Source organism: Larimichthys crocea, chromosome XIII (genome assembly GCF_000972845.2).
Source record: "Larimichthys crocea isolate SSNF chromosome XIII, L_crocea_2.0, whole genome shotgun sequence".
Taxonomy (NCBI): domain Eukaryota; kingdom Metazoa; phylum Chordata; class Actinopteri; family Sciaenidae; genus Larimichthys; species Larimichthys crocea.
In genome coordinates, this window is record NC_040023.1 from 10,848,514 (window position 1) to 10,868,577 (window position 20,064).

The 20,064-nt window shown below is 45.7% G+C and overlaps 2 protein-coding genes across 6 annotated transcripts in view; both read left to right on the plus strand.

Annotated features, from left to right (window-relative positions):
• The window catches only part of LOC104929254 (eukaryotic translation initiation factor 3 subunit E-B), an 8,612-nt gene extending 2,018 nt beyond the window's left edge, over positions 1–6,594 (plus strand). The window contains exons 2-13 of the mRNA XM_027286993.1: positions 7–57; positions 486–603; positions 1,570–1,687; positions 1,780–1,822; positions 2,460–2,564; positions 2,689–2,814; positions 3,523–3,647; positions 3,852–3,978; positions 4,061–4,162; positions 5,904–6,013; positions 6,145–6,247; positions 6,432–6,594. Of these exons, the coding sequence (XP_027142794.1) occupies positions 7–57; positions 486–603; positions 1,570–1,687; positions 1,780–1,822; positions 2,460–2,564; positions 2,689–2,814; positions 3,523–3,647; positions 3,852–3,978; positions 4,061–4,162; positions 5,904–6,013; positions 6,145–6,247; positions 6,432–6,575 (1,272 nt within the window). The 3' untranslated portion in view covers positions 6,576–6,594. The remainder of the gene's footprint in view (positions 1–6; positions 58–485; positions 604–1,569; positions 1,688–1,779; positions 1,823–2,459; positions 2,565–2,688; positions 2,815–3,522; positions 3,648–3,851; positions 3,979–4,060; positions 4,163–5,903; positions 6,014–6,144; positions 6,248–6,431) is intronic.
• A 2,035-nt stretch (positions 6,595–8,629) lies between these two features.
• The window catches only part of pleca (plectin a), an 84,877-nt gene continuing 73,442 nt past the window's right edge, over positions 8,630–20,064 (plus strand). For 4 of the 5 annotated variants that reach the window (XM_027286547.1, XM_027286548.1, XM_027286550.1 and 1 more), the window contains exons 1-4: positions 8,630–8,804; positions 9,394–9,431; positions 12,641–12,790; positions 17,623–17,836. In XM_027286547.1, coding sequence (XP_027142348.1) covers positions 8,645–8,804; positions 9,394–9,431; positions 12,641–12,790; positions 17,623–17,836 — 562 coding nt within the window. In that variant the 5' untranslated portion in view covers positions 8,630–8,644. Of the gene's footprint in view, positions 8,805–9,393; positions 9,432–12,640; positions 12,791–15,438; positions 16,036–17,622; positions 17,837–20,064 lie in introns of those variants that run through there. The other variant, XM_027286552.1, reaches the window with a different exon arrangement.

Genomic DNA, 20,064 nt, shown 5'->3' on the forward strand with positions numbered 1-20,064 from the left:
GGTGAGGTCTGTGAAGGAGGTGAGGGCTCTGTGAAGGAGGTGAGGTCTGTGGAGGAGGTGAGGGCTTTGTGGAGGAGGTGAGGGCTCTGTGGAGGAGGTGAGCAGTTAGCCTATCGGTTAGCGTGTCAGTTAGCCTGTCAGTTAGCCGTCAGTTAGCCGTCAGTTAGCCTGTCAGTTAGCCGTCAGATAGCCGTCAGTTAGCTGTCAGTTAGCCTATCGGTTAACATGTCAGTTAGCGTGTGAGTTAGCGTGTCAGTTAGCCTGTCAGTTAGCTGTCAATTAGCTGTCAGTTAGCCTGTCAGTTAGCCTGTCAGTCACAGCAAACCTTGATAAACTGTTAATTAACGTTAATGTAACGAGTCTTTAGTCAGTGCAGCTGCTGTCACAGTGTTAACACCCAGCTCAGCTCCTTCACCTCCTCATGCTCCCTTCTTTCTTTAAGGAGACTAACGTGTGTTTTTGTTTTGTTTCTTAATTTCTAACAGATTTACAATGAAAAGGAACTTCTTCAGGGGAAGCTGGACCTCCTCAGCGACACCAACATGGTGGATTTCGCCATGGACGTGTACAAGAACCTGTATGCAGACAAGGAGATCCCACACTGTAAGAAACACACACAGACTCATCGTAACACACAGACTCATCGTAACACACAGACTCATCGTAACACACAGACTCATTATAATACAGACTGTACAGGTACAGATGCACAGAGTAGGATTATTCCTGAATTGTTAATCTGATGTGCAGGTTGATGGTAACTGCAGTCACCCCTGAACAAGCAGACACACAAACTGCCACTGTAGGCTTTTTTAATAACACAGCGTGACATGTGGATCCTTTATGTGTTTATTTAGTCTTTTACTGGTTGTTGTTATCTTTGTGTTATTTATGTCACACCCCAGATACATAACAAACAAATACAATTAAAAGTGCTGCAGCCTGCAGGGTGTTAAAATCCTTCCAGAAATACAGAAAGGAGCAGACAGAATGAGTACACCTGAGGAACAGCACTGCCCTAGTCAAGTTTAGCTTCGATTTTAAAAGGCTGAGATCAGTAGTGGGGCGGATGTCAGGGGGCAGTTTGTTCCACAGTCTCGACCTAGGGACCTCTGACAGAAGCTGACCCGGAGACTGCAGGGCTCTGCCTCAACTGCGAAAAGTTAAAATCTCTGACAGGTAAGAGGAGGCCGAGGCATTAATGGAGTTAAAAACAAACAGCAGAAGTTTAAAATCAATTCTAAAACTGGAAGCCAGTGGAGTGACGACAGCACGAGGGGAATGTGTTCGCGTCTGCACGAGACGAGAAAATGAGGACTGACTGAGGCCAACGTAGAGGGCATTGCAGTAGTCCAGTCTGGAGCTGAAGAACCCGTGGATTACCGACTTTGGCCAAGAGACGGAGCTGAAAGAAGCTCGTGCTGACAACAGAGTTAATCAGTTAAATCTGAGCCTAATATCAAATGTTACCCCAAGATTTTTGACATGTGATTTAAACAGAGGGGCCAGAGTGTGTGGTGAAAACATTGGACATAGATCATCTGTATAAATGTGCGTGTCCTGTTTCAGCCCTGAGGGAGAAGAGGAGCACCGTCGTGGCACAGCTGAAGCAGCTCCAGTCAGAGACGGAGCCGATCGTCAAGATGTTCGAAGACCCAGAAACCACTCGGCAGATGCAGTCCACGAGGTCAGACCAGCAAAGTGTATTATCGTACTGAGAGCACGTCTGCGCAGTGTAAACGCCTCATCTGACATCTATTGATCTGTTTGTTTGGGCAGAGACGGGAGGATGCTCTTCGACTATCTTTCAGAGAAACACAATGTAAGTTCTGAAGTCTGTGCAGTCACTCTTCAGCTCTTATTGTACAAACCAGCGCGCTGCATTTTAGTCTTTTTAAGGTGCAATGTGTTTTTGTTTCCATAACAACCAGCTGCTGCTGTGAGCCAGCCAGAACTGTTACACAAACCTCAGCATGTCAAACTACATCCAACAACACCCACCGAGTGTCCACTCCTCCCCGCGATCAGTCACTCTTCATTTGACCTTTTCTGTGTAATCTTAGGATGAGTCTTGTTTGTGATTAGTCTGTGCATGAAAAAACAAACAGAGCGCTGTTCACGTCGTGTTCTCCGCTCAGACGAGGAGAAAAGAAAAAAAAGTCTTTGTTTTGCCTCAAAAGATGAAAAATGCATTCTCCAATCAGCTGCATTCTGTCGGCCTCCGAGCCGCCCATAATTAGTTTTCTCTGAGGCACGGTGGATTCGTGTGACTGCACTCCGGGGCTACAGACTCTTTGTTCTAACATAACATCCAGCCACGTGTTTTCGAATGATCCTTTATCGGCTGAAGTACAGGTAGACATGGTCAAAGCCAGACGTCATCTCCTTTATAAAAGGCTGTCAGTCTTGTTCAGTGTGATTTCATTTAAGCTTGTTCGTCCTTTCTTGTTGTTTCTCAGTTTCGTCAGGAGTACCTGGACACGCTGTACAGGTACGCCAAATTCCAGTACGAGTGTGGAAACTACTCCGGGGCTGCAGAGTACCTCTACTTCTTCCGTGTCCTGGTAAGAGTAAGAACAGTAAAAGTTCTCAACAAGCCTCAGTAGAATACATTTTTTAAATGAATTATTACCTCCAGACTTCTGCTCAGTCACATCTCTGATGAATGTGTTGCTCTCTCTCTCTCAGGTTCCCTCGACAGACAGGAACGCCCTGAGCTCTCTGTGGGGGAAACTGGCCTCGGAGATCCTGATGCAGAACTGGGAAGCAGCCATGGAGGATCTCACTCGACTGAGAGAGACGATCGATAACAACGTAAGTGAATAATTTATCTTACAGGCCAGATGAGATTTGCCTTGTTTTATTAGTGATTGGATTAGGACTTTAGAAATAAAAGCAGCTCAGAATGACGTGTGCAGTTTCTCTGGTGAAGTAGAAACGTGCACGACTGTGAGAGTGAAGCTGGTTTATGAAATGTCAGAACAAAGATCAAGTCATCCTGACGGTGTACACAGGTGAAGGTCTAATCAATGACTAACTGTTATTTGTAGGCAGGAAAGTTTGTCTCAGGTCGGAATGAAAACCAGGAGTGAAACTAAATGAATAAATATTGTAGTATTGATCAGCTCTGATGTTTCTAGTCCTGCTGTAGAAACTGAAGCCGTCCTCCTCCTCCTCCTCCTCCTCCTCCTCTCTCTGAGCCTGTGATGGTCGTGGTCAGTTCTCTGTGCCTCTCATCCATCAGAACCTTCTCTGCCTCTTTCTCTTTGTGACAACAGAGAATAAACACTCAAAGTCTGTTTCTTACTTTACTGCGTTCATGCAGACGATGCTCGCTGTCACAAGTGCAACAAGTCTTTTAAACGTCGGGCGGAGACAAGAGCGACATCTAGCTGCAGTCCTTCGTATCCACTGCATTTAAAATTTTAAATCTGGTGGTCAGAGCGTCATGAATGAACGTTTGTCTGTGTTGTATTTCCAGCATTCGTGTTCTCAAGCATCTCGTGTCCTCTCTCTGTCCAGTCTGTGAGCTCTCCTCTCCAGTCCCTGCAGCAGAGGACCTGGCTCATCCACTGGTCCCTCTTTGTGTTCTTCAACCATCCTAAAGGCCGAGACAACATCATCGAGCTCTTCCTCTATCAGCCACAGTGAGTCAGCACTCACCCTTTACGTGCAGCACGTTTATCGAGGCTTTGTTAGTCGCATGTATTTTTGACACAGTGTTCAGGTTTTGTTTACTGTGCCCTGTACAGTATTTAACAGCATGACTCAGATTTGTCAGCACAGAGAAACCCAAATTTAGTTGTGATGGCAACTAAAGCTGCCACGGTGTGCTGCCTTTTGTTTTTTAGGTACCTGAATGCCATCCAGACAATGTGCCCACACATCCTGCGATACCTCACGACCGCAGTCATCACAAACAAAGACGTACGGAAGCGCAGGCAAGTGCTCAAGGACTTGGTGAAGGTCATTCAACAGGTAAGGTCAGCGACTGTGAGCAGAACAATTCTTCCTCTGACGTGATTGAAGGATTTAACCGACACTCCTCTCCGTTCTGCAGGAGTCGTACACGTACAAGGACCCGATCACGGAGTTCGTGGAGTGTCTCTACGTGAACTTCGACTTCGACAGCGCCCAGAAGAAGCTGAGGGAGTGTGAGTCGGTACGGAAGTTCCTCCTTCACTTTTCCCGCCTGACAGTGTGCGTTTGTCACAGTATCTCCCCCAGAAAAGTTTCCTGTCTCCTGGGTCTGAGGGGGTAATTCGAAGCCTCCCTCAGCTGTGATCTCCTGAGTCTCTTCAGCCTCAGCAAATCCACGTCTGGCCTGATTTGCTGGCTCTTACTTTTATTCAGTTTGATTTTCAAAGCCAAACAGCTGTCAGATTTGGGGGCTCGGTTGCCTTCTCTTGCCTGCAGTTTCGTAGTGGTGCTGAGGGACTTTGTGCATTCTCATCGTGTATGAATGATGCAGCGACTGACAGATTCAAATGATGATGGAATGAAGACTGTGCTCTTGGCAGTTTTCTAATTACTGGTTTGTCTAATCAACTAATTTAGTATTTATGTTGGACACCTTAGTTTGTGTTCACACCATGCCGTTGCATAATTTTATTCATTATTCTTTCACAATAAAAGCCCCCGTGAGATAACGGTGCCACGTCTCTTCGCAGAGTCTAACACGTCTCAGCTCTTCCAGAGATCTGAGGTGGCCAAACATTCCTGTGATCGTCGCTTCAAAGCCACAGATCGAGACGTCGTGACATTAATCTCATAAAATAAAATAAAACAGAGTAGAGTTTAGGTCTGGTGATCGTTTAATGCTTCATGTCAGGTGACGTGTTTTCTGTAGCGTGAGGTTGACGACGGTGATTCAGAAATGTGTTAACATCGTGTTGTGTGACAGAACATATTAACATATTTTGCTTCAGAAAACACAAATTAAATGTAAATACAGCTGTTAGCTTTTGTTGTTTTGCAGCTTTTCCACTAAACTAAAGGCTCCTTTAGTTAAATTCTTGAGTTTTGTTGAACCTTTGGATGTTATTTGACGTTGTAGACCCTCAAAAAGAGCCAAACTGGTCTAACATTGTTGTTGGACATGGCTTCAACCAAATCACACAGGCTATCCTGTGTGATCTCCTTTTTTAATATGTTAATATATCTGCACCTCCAAAAGGAGGTGTCTGCTGGCTCCTTTCACCGTGAAGGAGCTCCTCACCTTGTCTCGAAGGCTGAGCCCGGCCGTCCGCGATCTCATTCTTTCCTCTAGGTGAGGACTGGAACATAGACGGACTGAAAATGGAGAGCTTCGCCCTCCAGCTGTATATTTACATATATATTATGTAATCCATCCAGCCTTCCTTTCAACGAGTCTCTCCTGAAACCGCTCGGATCCCCCCTGGAGGTCTGAAGACGTTCCCTTTGAACAGCAATATAACTTTACATCAGTACATGATTCAGCAAGAGCTCCTATAGAGCGCAACCCGAGGAGATGAGTCATAAATGTGCATCTTTAATGAGAAAAATTAGACTTTCCAATTTTTAGGAGGGCGATATCGTGTGATACCATAATCTAGAGCGGGACCCAGCCTATAAATACTCTGACCACGACGTTTCAAGGTACGGGAAATTCTGCCAGAGCAGCCAGACCACAGCACATCATGTGCGGTCGACCTGAGGTGTTATTATGTACTGAGGCCGACTTAAAGTCTGAACATGGCTCCACTCACTCGTATGTTTGAATGCAGACTGTTGTTTCAGCACATTTTTAGAAATGTGCCTCATGCTGCTGTAGGAACTAGTTTTACTACGAGTGGAACTTTCTGTACTTCAGTGTGTACTGTGTGAAGGTATAAAGTGTGTGTGTGTGTGTGTGTGTGTGTGTGTGTGTGTGTGTCCTCCAGGTTCTTGTAAATGACTTCTTCCTGGTCGCCTGCCTCGAGGATTTCATTGAGAACGCCCGTCTCTTCATCTTTGAGACCTTTTGTCGGATCCATCAGTGTATCAGCATCAGGTGAATATTAGGCTTGTGTGTGTGTGTGTGTGTGTGTGTGTGTGTGTGTCAGTGAATGCACAGTTGATGGATATTTACTTGACTGAAATGCCTCCTCCTCCTCCTCCTCCTCCTTCGCTCTCCCTGCTCAGCATGCTAGCAGACAAACTCAACATGACGCCGGAGGAGGCGGAGAGGTGGATCGTCAACCTCATCCGTAACGCCAGGCTCGACGCCAAGATCGACTCTAAACTGGTGAGGCTCCCCGTTCACTGATCCACCTTCAGCTTAAACCACAGAGCCCAACACAAACAGCTCGTCTATGTATTAATAGAGCGACGTGTGTGTGTGTGTGTGTGTATTTCTTTTGCTGTCATCGTGTTTGTTGTACTTTAAAGTCCTTCAGAAAAATAATACATGTTGTGGGTTTGTTTGTCAGGGTCATGTGGTGATGGGCAACAACGCCGTGTCGCCGTACCAGCAGGTGATCGAGAAGACCAAGAGCCTGTCCTTCCGCAGCCAGATGCTGGCAATAAACATTGAAAAGAAAGTTGCCTACAGCAACAGAAACGAGGTACGCTGAGCATGAAAGGGTTTATACAGACGTTCATCCTTTGGTAGTAGTCGTAGCATTTAGTGTTGGCAGAGAGAGAGAGAGGATATTAACATCATTTATTTTTGTCATAAAACTATTGAATGAGAGACTCAACTTTCTTTAGAGACGTCAGCCAGAAAAGTTCAAGGCTTGATTTTTATTTCAGGTGCTCATTTCCAGTTCAGTATTCTCAGCCTGAGTTTCTCTTGGAGGATCTTTGCATGATTCATTCAGCCTGAAACGAGACGTCTCTCCTCTGATTCGCGCCGTGATCTGACGTCTGACGACATGAAGTTTGGATCAACAGCTGATTATCTAACATTACATATAAATGACAAGCTAAAGAAACTTTCAGACGTTTTTCAGCATCAGTTTGTATTTACAGGGTTCATTTGTTACGTTTACGCTCAAAGACGTGAAGAAAAGTTACCGTCACGTCACTCACCTGTCGTGTCCGTGTGTCCTGCTGCCCTCTGATGGCTCCACGTGGAGTCACGACATTATTTGTGTCCTTCAGTTTGAGTACCACCTCAGGTTTTCTGCCTTCCGCTTGCTCGTAACCCAAAACCACATCCGGGTTATTAGCCGTGCCAAATAATCTGGAGATGATTCTGCACATCATACTTGTTTTTTGTCCTGTCAATCATTTTGAGTGACAGGCTGGCAGGTGTTTTTCTAATCTAATTTAGGAAGGACGCCAAAAAATGAGCGTCAAGAGGAAGCAGAAGACTCTTGAGGATATTATTTACAAGTATCATCATAGTGTCATATCTCAGACTGACAAACCATACTCTCTGCCACATTTCTGAATTTTATTTATTTATTTATTTATTTATGAATTTATCAGTTTATGCACAATGTTATTGAAACTGCACAAACTTCAGTGCTGCAGTAAAACAGATCCAAGAGGAGGCAGCGACACCTGAAGACGTCCTTCTCACCCGAGGTATTATTTATATGAGAGCATCCTCTTCTCATAACCGCTAACTCGTTTAGAGATATGCTGTTTGCTGTTCAGCTCATGACGTAACATTAAACATGTTTTTGCCTCTTTAAAGAGATCTGTCTCTCGTTCATTTCATATTTCACCCACTAGATGGAGCCGTCGGTTTATGTCTGAGCGTGTCTGAGTTGTCATGTATGTCACTGAAGTAAGAACAGACAGATTCATAACTGACGTGTGAACCTGTAACACACAGGGACCTGCTGTTGCTATGAGGATCAGACTGAATGGGGACTCACAAGACCCAGATCAGTCTTCAGTCCCAGACTTGGATCTTGTTGTGGCCTCACAGTCTCAGTGAGCTGGTTGTCTGCTCGAGCAGTAAATGTTTAACCACACCTTATTCCTGAATGTCGCCGTGAAGCCGACTCTATTTCAGGATGTTCTCTGCAAATATTTGATTTGTGTAGATGTGGAACACATACCTGGCTGTATTTAAAACCTGTTGGGTGAGCACTTATGGACCGTTAAAGTAGATTTTAGAAGGCACAGCCTGTTTCTGTCATGTTAATTAACATACCTGGTTTAATGACGGTACAGAGAAGTGACAGGCGTCAGGAGACAGACATACCTCTGTCTTTGAATCAGGCAGGTGAAGAGGGGAAAGTGCCCCAGGTGCATTTCTCGGCCTCTCGGCCGGTGTGAGGATTCCTTCTGATGTTCAGCCTGGGAGTGGCTGTCTGTGAACTCCTAGCCACTCCTCCAAACTGTTTTACTTATGCACACACACACTCACACTTTTCCAGGACTTGAGTAAAAAAAAAACACACACACACACTCTCACACACACACACACTCACACTCAGAGCTGACGTGGGCTGAGGTCTGAGCCGGGCTCCTTCTGGAACAGCTGGTATCCATCTGTGGTTGCCGTTGCTCTGGCTGCTGTTTCTTCTCCTGCTGCTGCTGCAGGCGCTGTGGCTGCCCCGAGAGGACGCAAACCGGCCCGCTGCAGTCCATTCATGAGCTCTGCTGCTGCTGCTGCTGCTCACTCTCTGACTTCACACTGACTTTTAGACAGTGAGGCTCTAACTGGTGCCGAGCAGTCTTCAGCATGGATCTCCTGACAGCCTGGGTTGTCACTAACCCAGCCGTGGCCCGGCTCCTCTGGGTTCTAGCTCTGGTTCTGGCCACTCTTCTGGTCTGGCTCTTCTTCTTCTGTTGCTACAGTTGGAACCAGAGCTCCTCGCCTTCCCTGGAGAGGTACCTGGCAGGTAGGTGGGCCCTCTACTCCAACTCCCAGCGTCTGTGGGTGTGTGGAGGCCTGTGATAGGTGGCTTCTGATGCTGCTTGCTGTGTAGTTTTAACTTGAAGTCAGCCTCTGTTTTACAAGCAGCAGCGTTGTGCTGTTTCTTTTTCTTTTTTTTTCCAAATCCGGTAATTGTAAAATGTTAATGTTTCCTTTCCAAGGCTGCAGTATCCACATTTTCCAAGAAATTGCCAGCTCGTGTTGGCTCTGACTCCATTTTGTGGTTGGAGCTGCTGTGATTACTGTTTGAATGTGCTTCCAGCCAGTGAGAGGATACAATGGCTCTTTCATAGTCATTAGTACTAAAACATGTTTATTTTTAGGACAGGAATACTTTTCCATCTGACTGAGAATGTGAAACTACACTCTGCTGTACCGTCCTCCAGAATGTGACCTTAATGACAGAGTCATAGTAACCTGCATGTCACTGTGCACACTCGGGAACAATGACTCAGGATGTCTCTGCATCCCTTCATGATCATAGTTTAAAAGTCTGATGATTGAAACACTTTCTGTTCATATCTCTAATATTTGTGTTGTTTCTTTACACGCAGTGATGGCAAAGCACTCCAAATCTAAAGCTCCGACCCAGGTGAGAAAATCTGCCTGAATCAGGCGACTTCTGCTCCTTTGTGCCAAAGATATGAACACATCACACCTTTACATTCCTGTGTAATCTTGATGAAGTCTTCAAACCTCAGCTTGTAATGCCTCGTTCAGACTTCAGAGGTCCTCGCTCACTTGCCCTTCGCAGCCTGCAGAGCACAGAGACCAGCAAGCTGGACAGGTTCATTATTACTCATCCAACAGACTTTATTATTGACATGATGATACGTCTCTGCCAGTGTGTGACGCAAATATAAATCTATCATGTCATGTCAGTGTTATGGACAGTCACGTTTGTGCCGTAACGCCTTAAAGACACTGAGCGCATCACTGCATGTCTACAGGAGTATCTGCAACATGAAGTTCATATGTTCCATGAGGTCCCTCAGATTTTGAAGAAAGGTTGAGATTAGACCAAAGCACACGTTGATTTGGCTTTTATTGGTTCCTCTTTGGAAACAAATGCTTCATTCAACGTTTAAGTAGTCCACCCGGGATGCCTCCCGTTAACTAGCACACAAAAACACACAACAGGGCAGCATTTAATTGGTAAACTCCTTCAGAATAAAGGTCAGGCATTGAGAATTGAGTGTGCAGCTATTGTTTTAAAACCCAATAAAACAGAAATCATAAAAGATTCAAGAGTCTCTGTGAGGTTGGACTTGGCTGAACTCACGGTGAGCTAACATGCTAATGTCACCATGTTAACACGTGTGATGTTAGTTAAGCACTGAACAGAGAAACAGATTAGACTGCTTGAACCATAAAAACTCTGACCTGATGATGGCGCTAGATGAAAATTTGATTACAGTTCATCCTGAATATTTCTCAATGCCATCCAATAGCTGTTGAGACATTTCACTTAAAGAACCACAGATGTCAGCCTCTTGGTTGCGATGGAGAAGAGATCGCTCAGAGTCATTCGTCATCTTAAATTTCAGGGCGGTTACCACTGTCGCCTGATAGCAACACAGTCCTGGGTTCATCATACCCACCAGGACCAGAACCTTTCTGTTCTGCCTGTGTCTGTGTGGGTACTCTGGCCTCCTCCCACAGTCCTGACATGCAGGTTAATAAGTTATTTGGTGAAATGCCCACAGGTGTGAGTGTGATTGGTTGTTTGTCTCGCCCAGTGTCAGCTGGGATTGGCTGCGTCCTCCCGTAAACTCATGAGAAACAAACAACACATTTTGTGTCAATCCATGGACATCCGTAGTTTTTGAGATATTTCGGTGTGGACCAAAGTGGTGACCCGACTCAGAGCCAAATAGCTGCTCACATTGACTGGTGTGGTTCCTGACTTGTGCAGCACAGCTGTGATTCATCCTACTGTATATCCTGTTTTTACATCTGTCCCAGTCATGAGGGGAAGTGATGCATTTAAGTTTCCAGCATGAACAACAGTGTTTCTTTAAAAATACAAGAGGAACTGGCATTTGGTGAAGCACATCGTTCTTTAACGTGCAGCACTGAAGCTCGAGTAGCAGTAAAGTCGGTATAAATCCATGTTCCTCTTCAGCTCGAGCCCCCTCTTGTCCCATCGCGTGTCCCTGCAGATGACACCGTTGATATCATTCCTATATAATCTATGTAGTGTAATACAAACCTCTCAGCAGCTGCAGCTTTATCACGCGCCAGTTCCATTACTAAGTATACTGCAAGTGGGCCCATGTTACGCTGAGAGATGTGTGACTGCGCTGGCCTGGCTCAGTGTGTTTTGGCACGGCGACGATGAGTGTTGCACACACTGGAGAAGCACTGTGCGCTCAGTGTGTGTGTGATACGTTCCAGAGGCTCCATGAGTGAAGCCCATTGTCGGGGTGGCACCAACGCGCCAACAAAGGTCCGTTTCCCTCTGCAGCAGCAGCCAGCGTGGACAAAGAGACATGTGAGGTCTCTGTTTGAAGCACTGGGCTATAGACACAGCGACCCACGTAATGAAGTGACCATGAGTTATCAGGCTCTGTTGTACACAAGGGGCTCTTCAGATGCTGAAAGAACAAATGTAAAGACGTCCGTCACTGGATGGACGTCAGCTCCACACTGTCAGCGTGCTGTCATGATTTCAGCACTTCAATCTTTGTTAGTCTCCTGTATGTTCCCACTCTTCTTCACAGTGTGTGCTTCTTCTTGCAGCCTCATGTGTCAGTTTTTCCACTATGACAAATTATGAGCTCCTGGCTCTGTTTTCCTGCAGTTCCTCACGCTGTAAAAAAGGAACTATTTGTTTTAACTTAATAAAGTTGGTGTGTGGGCTGCCTTAGAGTTTGACTGAATTTGAGAAGACAAGTTGAAACAAATTATCTTCTTTCTTTCACTTCTATAATTTAAAACTCTGATTAATTTATTGCAATAACCACTTCTGCAGACAATAAGAGTCTGTGGTAGGTGGACACGAACGTTCCCATCATGATCTGGGTCTTGCTGCTGGTTCAGAGGTCGGGTGGCCTTACATTTCTATCTATGTGAATGATTTCATTATGATCACATGTGATTTTCAGCAGCCGAATGAAAGAAAGGCTTGTTCGTGTTCTGACAATGGAAGTGTCGCTCACGCATTCTGTCGGTCTTTAACTCGCAGCAAAGACGGGACTTTACAATCACCTCTTTCAGGAACGCTGCACGCCTCAGAACTCCTAACAGCTGATAAGATGAGACAGAACTTTGTTTGACTCCTGCTGAGAGATTACCAACAAAAACAGATATAGATGTAGAAATAACTTTAATTTATCGTCGACTACACTGTCTGCATGTTGGCATCTTGAAATATACAGCTGCTTCATGAAAGCTGTTATGAGTTCAATTAAGAGCTTAATTTACTTAACCTTCAAAAGTTCCTTTCACTTAAACTAGATTGTTCCCTTGGGTGCAAAAACCCTCATTTCATGTGGTCGTATTCCTCTTCAGCAGAATAAACAGAACCTGACAACATTAATCAGAATCAATGGCCTCTGAATAAGGAAGCTTTTGTCCGGCTCAGTCTGAGCGTGCCAGATATCAAGAGCTGCAGTTTTCCAATGGGGCAGATTCATAATTGGAGAGTGGACTTTCCTCAAAGTAACTTTCTAAATGAAAAACTGGATCCATGAAGCTGCAGCTGCAAATAAGAATCTGCATGTCAGAGAAGCAGCCGCTCGTTGTGACGATCAGGTGAAATAATTACATGAACTAAGTGAATGCATCGTGTCGTTTCAGAGGAAGAAGAAGCCCAAAGAGAAGCCAGCCGCCTCGGTCCAGGCAGAGGAAGCTGTGGTGAAGGAGCCACCGTGTCCGGCAGTGAGGAAACGGAAGAGACGACCTCTTAAAGTCAGGATGGAAACGGTGACTGCAGCGAGATCACAGAAGGTGAGGAATGTTTTCTCCGTCCAGTGTCGTCAAACGCCTCGTTTCCTGCCGTGCCAGGACCGATTTCTCCTCTGTGCTTTGGTTTAATAAGTCAGTTTTTGCACTTTTTAAAAAGGTATTGAGGATAACTCAACACAGACATGTCCTCTGTTGTCCTCTGTTGTCCTCTGTGGTGATCTTTGAATGGTCAGTGGGTGTCTTGGACTGTTTCCTCTGCCCAATATTGTAGTTTGTTTATTTATTCTGGCTCTAGAGGCAGTGGATCCATAATATTCGATATTTTAATTTGTACCTTAATGAAATGAAATCTACTGAAAGTGTGTTTTTCCACAGTGCACTCAATTATATTATTATAACTATGTTAAATGTCTTGATTTAGAACAATCTTACGTGATATTTTAACAATGATTCAGCTCAATCTGAAGCTAATCACAATATATTTTGGTCTACTTAATTATATAGTTTAAGTACCTTAATTATAATTGTAATGTACTGTTTTAAATGTTATTTTCATGCAGTATTTAAGACTCCCTTAATGCGTTTGAATCATCTTATAAATGCGGTCAATGGACAATCAGAGCACACTTCAGGCGCTCACACGTGGGAGGAGTGATGATGAATTTATGTCCATGTTGTTGTTTGTATCTGAACATTTAACCACAGTGTGTTTGAACATCCTGCTGAAGTATGCGAGTACTCCTCTCTCTGTTAATTTACTGATGATGGTCCAGTTATTAAAGGTTTCACTCACTCTCACACGTCATCTGTTTTTCCACGACACTAATTCCTGAGAGACACACAAACTTATTTTCCAGCATTCCTGATTGAGCAACAATGATTTCAAGCAGTCGTGGAATGTAACTGAGTACTTTCACTGAAGTACTCTACCTCAACTCCACTGCACTCATTTGACAGATTTAGTTACCAGTTACTTTACACATTAATATTTCGGCACATAAAACATTGAAACTGAACAGGAGTACGGCTGAAACGATGAGTCCATTCATCGTTTAACAGCAGAATAATTATCTGGATTAACATTTCACCTGAGAACATTTCACGGTTCTGGATCTTCAGATGTTGGTTGCAGCTCTTATAAAATATGGAGTTAGCTTCACCTCAACCAACCACAGCAACCACCTTACCTGGGCCTTACCTGACTCAACTCCTGACACCAGCTGTGATCATGTACTGTACCATCCTCCTGACGGGCCTCCCAGCCTGCACAGTGAAACCTCTTCAGATGACCTGCACAGTGAAACCTCTTCAGATGATCCAGAACGTGGCGGCTCGCCCGGTCTACAACATGTCACCCTGCTGCTCATCGAGCTCCTCTGGCCCGCATTAGATTCAGATCTCTCATGCTGACTACAGTTGACTCTGGTTCTGCACCTACCTACCTGAACGCCCTCATACAGACATATGTTACCTCACGACCGCTGCACTCTGCCACCCGTTCGTTCACGGTGATCCAGTCTGTTGTTCCCGGTTGGTGGAACGTCCTACCAGTTCCTACCAGATCAGGCCCGTCCCTCTCTACCTTTTAAAACCTGAAGACCTCCAGCTCCTCAGAGAGGACCTCCTCTCCAACACCACCAACAACTGGACATGATACATCTACCCCGTATGAACTCTCTTATCTCACTGTACTTGACTGTTTGTTCTTGTTCTTCACCTGCTGAACGCTGTGGAGAGGTCACCAAACCTCGAACTGCTCCCAGAGCGAATGACAATAAATTTAATCTTCTTCTTTTGCTAAAGTAACATTTCCAGAACAAGAGTATTTTTTACAGTGTTAGTACTTTTACTTCAGTAAAGAATCTGAAAACTTCTTCTGCCACTGGAAGTTGACCACAGTTGACTGGCATGTTGTTGTTTATTATGCTGATCTGATATGTTGCCCATACTCCGATGATTTATGTTTAATACCACAGTAATTCTGACTTGTCTGACCTGACCTGGAACACCCGTCACCTCCCTCTCTCAGCTCTCTTGGCTGATCATCATCGACCCTTTAGCACAATGGGCACAGAGCTGGCACAGACGCCGGCATTCAGAACCGATGGCACACATGGGATGGAGCGAGCGCTCCGCCTCCCCCTCGCTCCCTCCCTCTCCACCTCTTCATGCCCATTGATTCATTCTCCAAGTGGGAGTCTAATAATGTAGTAGGGCCACACAAACAAGTGATCTATCATTCATGCTGTTGTGATTATGTAATGGCTCAGCACGACAGTTTTTAATTTGACTCAGTACAACTTGGCCCCATTTATGGAGCGAGGAGGAAAAACATGACACGGAATAAACAACCGTGGACCAAATGTAACCGGTTTCCTGATGGATGGCTGCTCATTTGCATGTTTGTGACATCAGAAAGCAAAGTGGAGGCAGAGGTCATCTGGCAGACACATGCAGCATGCAGCAGCTTCTCATATCATGACTCATTTTCTACATAATTCTACATCTAAGCACCTCAGGAATCAACATGAACAGGTCTGTTAATCTTAGATTTGACAACACGTGCATCATTTAAAGGAGCTCAGGTCAAAAAACTCAACATAAGGTCCAATTTCAACCATTTTTAATGATGCTCAGTTACCATGGTGATGGTTTATGTGGCTTCCCTTCTCACATTGAAGCTTGTGTGAAACAGACAGTTTGGGGTTAAAAACTACAGATCCCGTGAGTTTGTGTACTATCAGAGCAGCCCATCTGTTTCCACATGCCAGACATGCTGAGCTCAGCAGTCCTCTTCCCCCAAAGAGGTGTGAGGTTCAAGGGAAGGAGTTGAACTGAGGGTGTGATCATGTCAGAGTTTTTCTATCCCGAGCACGCTTATAAATCTGCGCAGCATCACGGTACATGACACATTCTGCGGATCCGTCTGACCCGGGCTCCGTTTCCACATGCGCACCGAGCATGCAATCAGATCTGCGCGCTCATCTCCGTCTTTAACGCGTGCCTGCCCGTGCGTCTGCTCTGCTCTGTCCGTGAGGCATGCACACACTGAGGGAGACCGGATCCGTTCAGGTCTGACCGGCTCCACATCCCCCCCACACACACTCAGCCGGGATAGTACCGCAGGACGCAGGCGCGACTCCCGCTGCGGATGAAGAGGATGAGGATGGCTCTCTAAGTTTTCACCCAACCGGGACTGAATCCGCCGACCGAGCCGCTGCAGTGAACGGGATCCTGTCATTGTTTACCGGGGACCAAAGTCCGGCAGCGTCCTGGATATTTTTGGCGTGAGTAAAGCGGGAATCAGATTATTGACAGTTTGTGTTTTGCCGCATCGCTGAATCACATGATGTAAAAAAAACCTGCAGATTAGAAACAATCCGAGCATCATCAGTGTGAGCAGCCATGCTGCATCATGCAACCTGAGTAACAGCAGGTGCACACTGCGGCTCAGCACACACACACACACACACACACACACACACACACACACACAGAGGCTCGTTTCAGGTGTGGCTGCAGCTCAAGTTTTTCTGGGATGGATTCACACTTGCCAGCTTCCTCTGTCACTGATGATGCACAGATCCAGTCCTGATGAAGTCCATCAGCTGTCAGAGTGATTCACCCTCTGCTCCTCGGTCTGTTCATACCACCACTTCACTTTCTTCCATTTCCAAGTGCTGAGAGTTTTTTTATTTTCAGGAGCATGCTCTCTAATGCCCTGCAGGGTTGCCTGGTAACTACAGATCGCCCTGATGCTTTCAGCTTGCTTGGATGGAGGCCATACAAGAAAGCGAAGCCCCTCTGAATAGTAATGGAGGTGATGTCAGTACAGATGCACCTCACTGTAAGAGTGAAACAGATCAGAGCTCTGCAGGACGATGATGATTGATACGGAGAAAGCTTCACACTCTGCAGCCTGGCTCAGGAAAGTCGGATTCACGGTGCCTGGAAGCGAGGCTGTTTCAGAGGCTATGAATTTTTAACGTGACCCCTTCACTGCATGGAGCTCTAACCTGCCTTACAGCCCAGCTGCATATTCCTGAAATCTTTTACTGCTGATGAAAGCCTGAGTCTTAGACGTTAGCTGAATCCAAGCAGGTCAGATATTCAGGTCAGTCAGTGAGCTGCTGCAGGAAGGTGTAACATGTCACTGCTCTGCTCTCTGTTATCAGTCCATATTAGCTGATCTCACTTCCAGCTTGAGCAATAATGTGTCATCATGTAGTAACAACTGTAACTGCTGATGTTCACCAGAGCAGAACCTTTTCCACGCTGACGCCGTGTAGTACGTCTGCTTGAATAAAGTACTGCAACAACAACAACAACAACACCCAGTACAGCCAGAAATCTCATCCAGACTGTGAGCTGTATCCGATGCTCTGTAGACATCACCCCTGGGTGTCTGCTCCTGTCTGCTCCTGTCCAATCAGAGAGAGGCTGTGGCGGTGCAGCCAGCGCCCCTGTGGAGAGCATCCTGCGAGTTGGGATGGTGACTCAGCTGAAAAAGGAGCTGGCAGCGTGGTGACGTTGTACAGTGCAGCAGCAGCAGCAGCACCTGCTCCTCACAGCAGCTCTGTGAATGACTCAGGCCTCCAGGATTTGGCCTAAAAATCCTTCAGGCAGCAGAACGTTTGTCTTAACTGCTGCACATTAGGTTTAATTATAGCTGGGCATTCATTCAGGATCAACGTTTTGTGCAGTTATAATGTCATGATGTAATTGTATTCCATCCATCTTCCATAAACGACCCACCATGTTTCCACCTCAGAACAACATTGGTGCTATAGGCTCGTCCCCAGAACCTGTTCTGTTCTGTCCGCTTTGTTTTGTAACTCCATGTTTGTCCTTTTGTCCTCACGATGTCCATCCAGACTATGGAGGAGGTGAAGGACAAGCCCAAGAGGAGGCCTCTGGTCAGGGCTGCGTCGGAGGAGAGCACCAGCGATCTGAGTTCGATGACCTACTCTCCATCTCCTGGTGACACGCTGCCCTGGAACCTGCCTAAACACCATCGCATCAAGCGCTCCAAGTCAGCGTCCGGAGACGTGCTGGACGCAGCGGAGAGGGCCGTCATCCGCATCGCAGGTACCATGTCCTCACCAAGACACAGAACTGCAACTTATGTGATGCTCTGCGGCTCCAAAAGAAGCACGGAGAGAGTTTTACTGCAAAATAATCATCCCCATTCATGAAACTGTAACACTGCTGCTAATACTCACTCTTCATAACACTTAGTCGACTCTGTGATTGCTGTTTGACCTGTGGTCCTCGCTGCAGCTCCTCTCAGCTGTTTTTCTGATTCCACGTCTGAAGCTGAAGTTTCGTCTCGTTGCTGTCGGCTGTTGACTCCCAGCTTTGCTTCACAGAGCTCAGGATTTGTTTGCTCATGCTAACACACTCGTCGTGATTCGGTCTCGCTCTGCTGGGTCTCTGCATGTTGAGCCGTGGTGCTGCTGTTTTTCTTTTACTGTCGTGTCAACCTGCACGCAGGTGACATCTCGGCATTTGCAGGTCAGGGATTTCCACTCTTGTGAATTCATTTCTGATATTAGCAGACCCAGGTTATGTTATTTGGCAGGTGCATTATGATGCTTTCTTACGTGACAGTGAATCAGGCGTGCTGGTTGGAGGTTCACCTTGCCACCACATTGATGGGGATGTAAACATGACTCTGGTCTGCACAGACCAGTCACATGCATCCTTATTTCCTTGCTTTAAGATGTGTTTGTATTAATATCAATGAGTCAATGTGACATTCGTTTCCGTTTTAATCAAGAGCTGCTTTTTCCAATTAGCATGCATGCTTAACTCTGCTCTAAAGCCTCTTGACGGGCAGTTAAAAGAGATTTACTGTGCAACAACATTATTACCATCTCATTATGCTCAGTCATTTCTCATGAGGAGAGTTCAAACTGCTACGAATGTCTCTTTATCCTCCACCTCTGTTAACTCTCCAGCACGGAGGCTCGGGTGGTGTGACTTGCTGCCTCGACACTTCCTGTGGTGGGTGTTGGGTTCACCACAAACAGCAACACTGACCTCGTCCTCCCGCCTCCCCTGGTCTGGACTCAGATATTGATTTGATGGGGTGGGGTACTGCAGCAGGATTGTGTCACTGGGTGTTATTGTCTCTGCACACACACACACACACACACACCCACACACAGCCTGATTGATGAACTGGAGTTCAGGGAGATCTGAAATTTCTACTTCTCATGACTCCTGTAGTCCCAGGACGCCGTCGGCTGGTTAAATGTATTAGATTAAGGCGCCTGTATCAACGCTGTCTCGTTGGATCGCGGCCCTGACCTCATTCATTATCCCTGTGATTCACATACGAGGCTGAAGCTGCAGCTTTATCTCACGACAAATGGAGCCAGGAGCATTTCTTATCAGGCTGCAGACAGTTTGAGAGGCAGGCGGTGTTGTCCGACACTAAACAAGATGTCAGTAAGACTGTATCAAGGTTTTTTTGTATGTCTGACATGTTCATTGATCCGCTGTGAGTCTCGGCAGCGGCTCTGTTGACAGCCGTGCAGAGTGATTGTGATTCAAATAAAGAACAATTAAATGCTGTTGAAGGAAACTGTCACACGGCTCAGGTCAGCAGAACGGATCCTGGTTTAACGTGATGTTAAAGCTGGGGCTCATAACAACCACCAGGGGCGAGCAGACCTAAAGTTACTAAATGAATGAGATGATGAGTGGACTAATAAGACAAACACTGAAAAACTGATTATTAGCTATGAATAAGTAATTATCAAATATAATTGAATTAACAGTTTTAATTAACTCTTTCCCAGCAGCTGCTTGGTGTATTTGTATTTGAGGTCTAGTGGTGGAAATGTACGGGGTCGCTGTGCCAGCAGTAAAAGTTTGATTTCTGCTGATTTTGAAAATCTTTAATATTCAAAGCGTGTATCAAAGTGTGTTCATCACCGCAGGTTTACTGTCTGAATCAAAATCCTGGCTGGAGGTTCATTTGTTTGATCAGGTCTGGAGTTACCTGGATCAGCAGTATGGATGAATAACTGTTTCTCATGATGTGACTGATGGATATGATTCCTGTATATATGTTAATATTGTAGCTGTGTCCAGGTAGTGAAAACAAATGTGGACATTTCCACCTCTGGACATAGCAGCATATCGTCTGTCTTACAGCAGTGGAAACATGATAAAGTCTGTGTATGGTGATGGTAACATACAGTGGTGTCCATAAAGACTGACTGTAATCAGTTTGGTTTTAAGGTTCTGAACTAATAACCCCCTGACCTGTTCTTTAGAGGGAGATCCAGCATGACTAACGCAGCTCT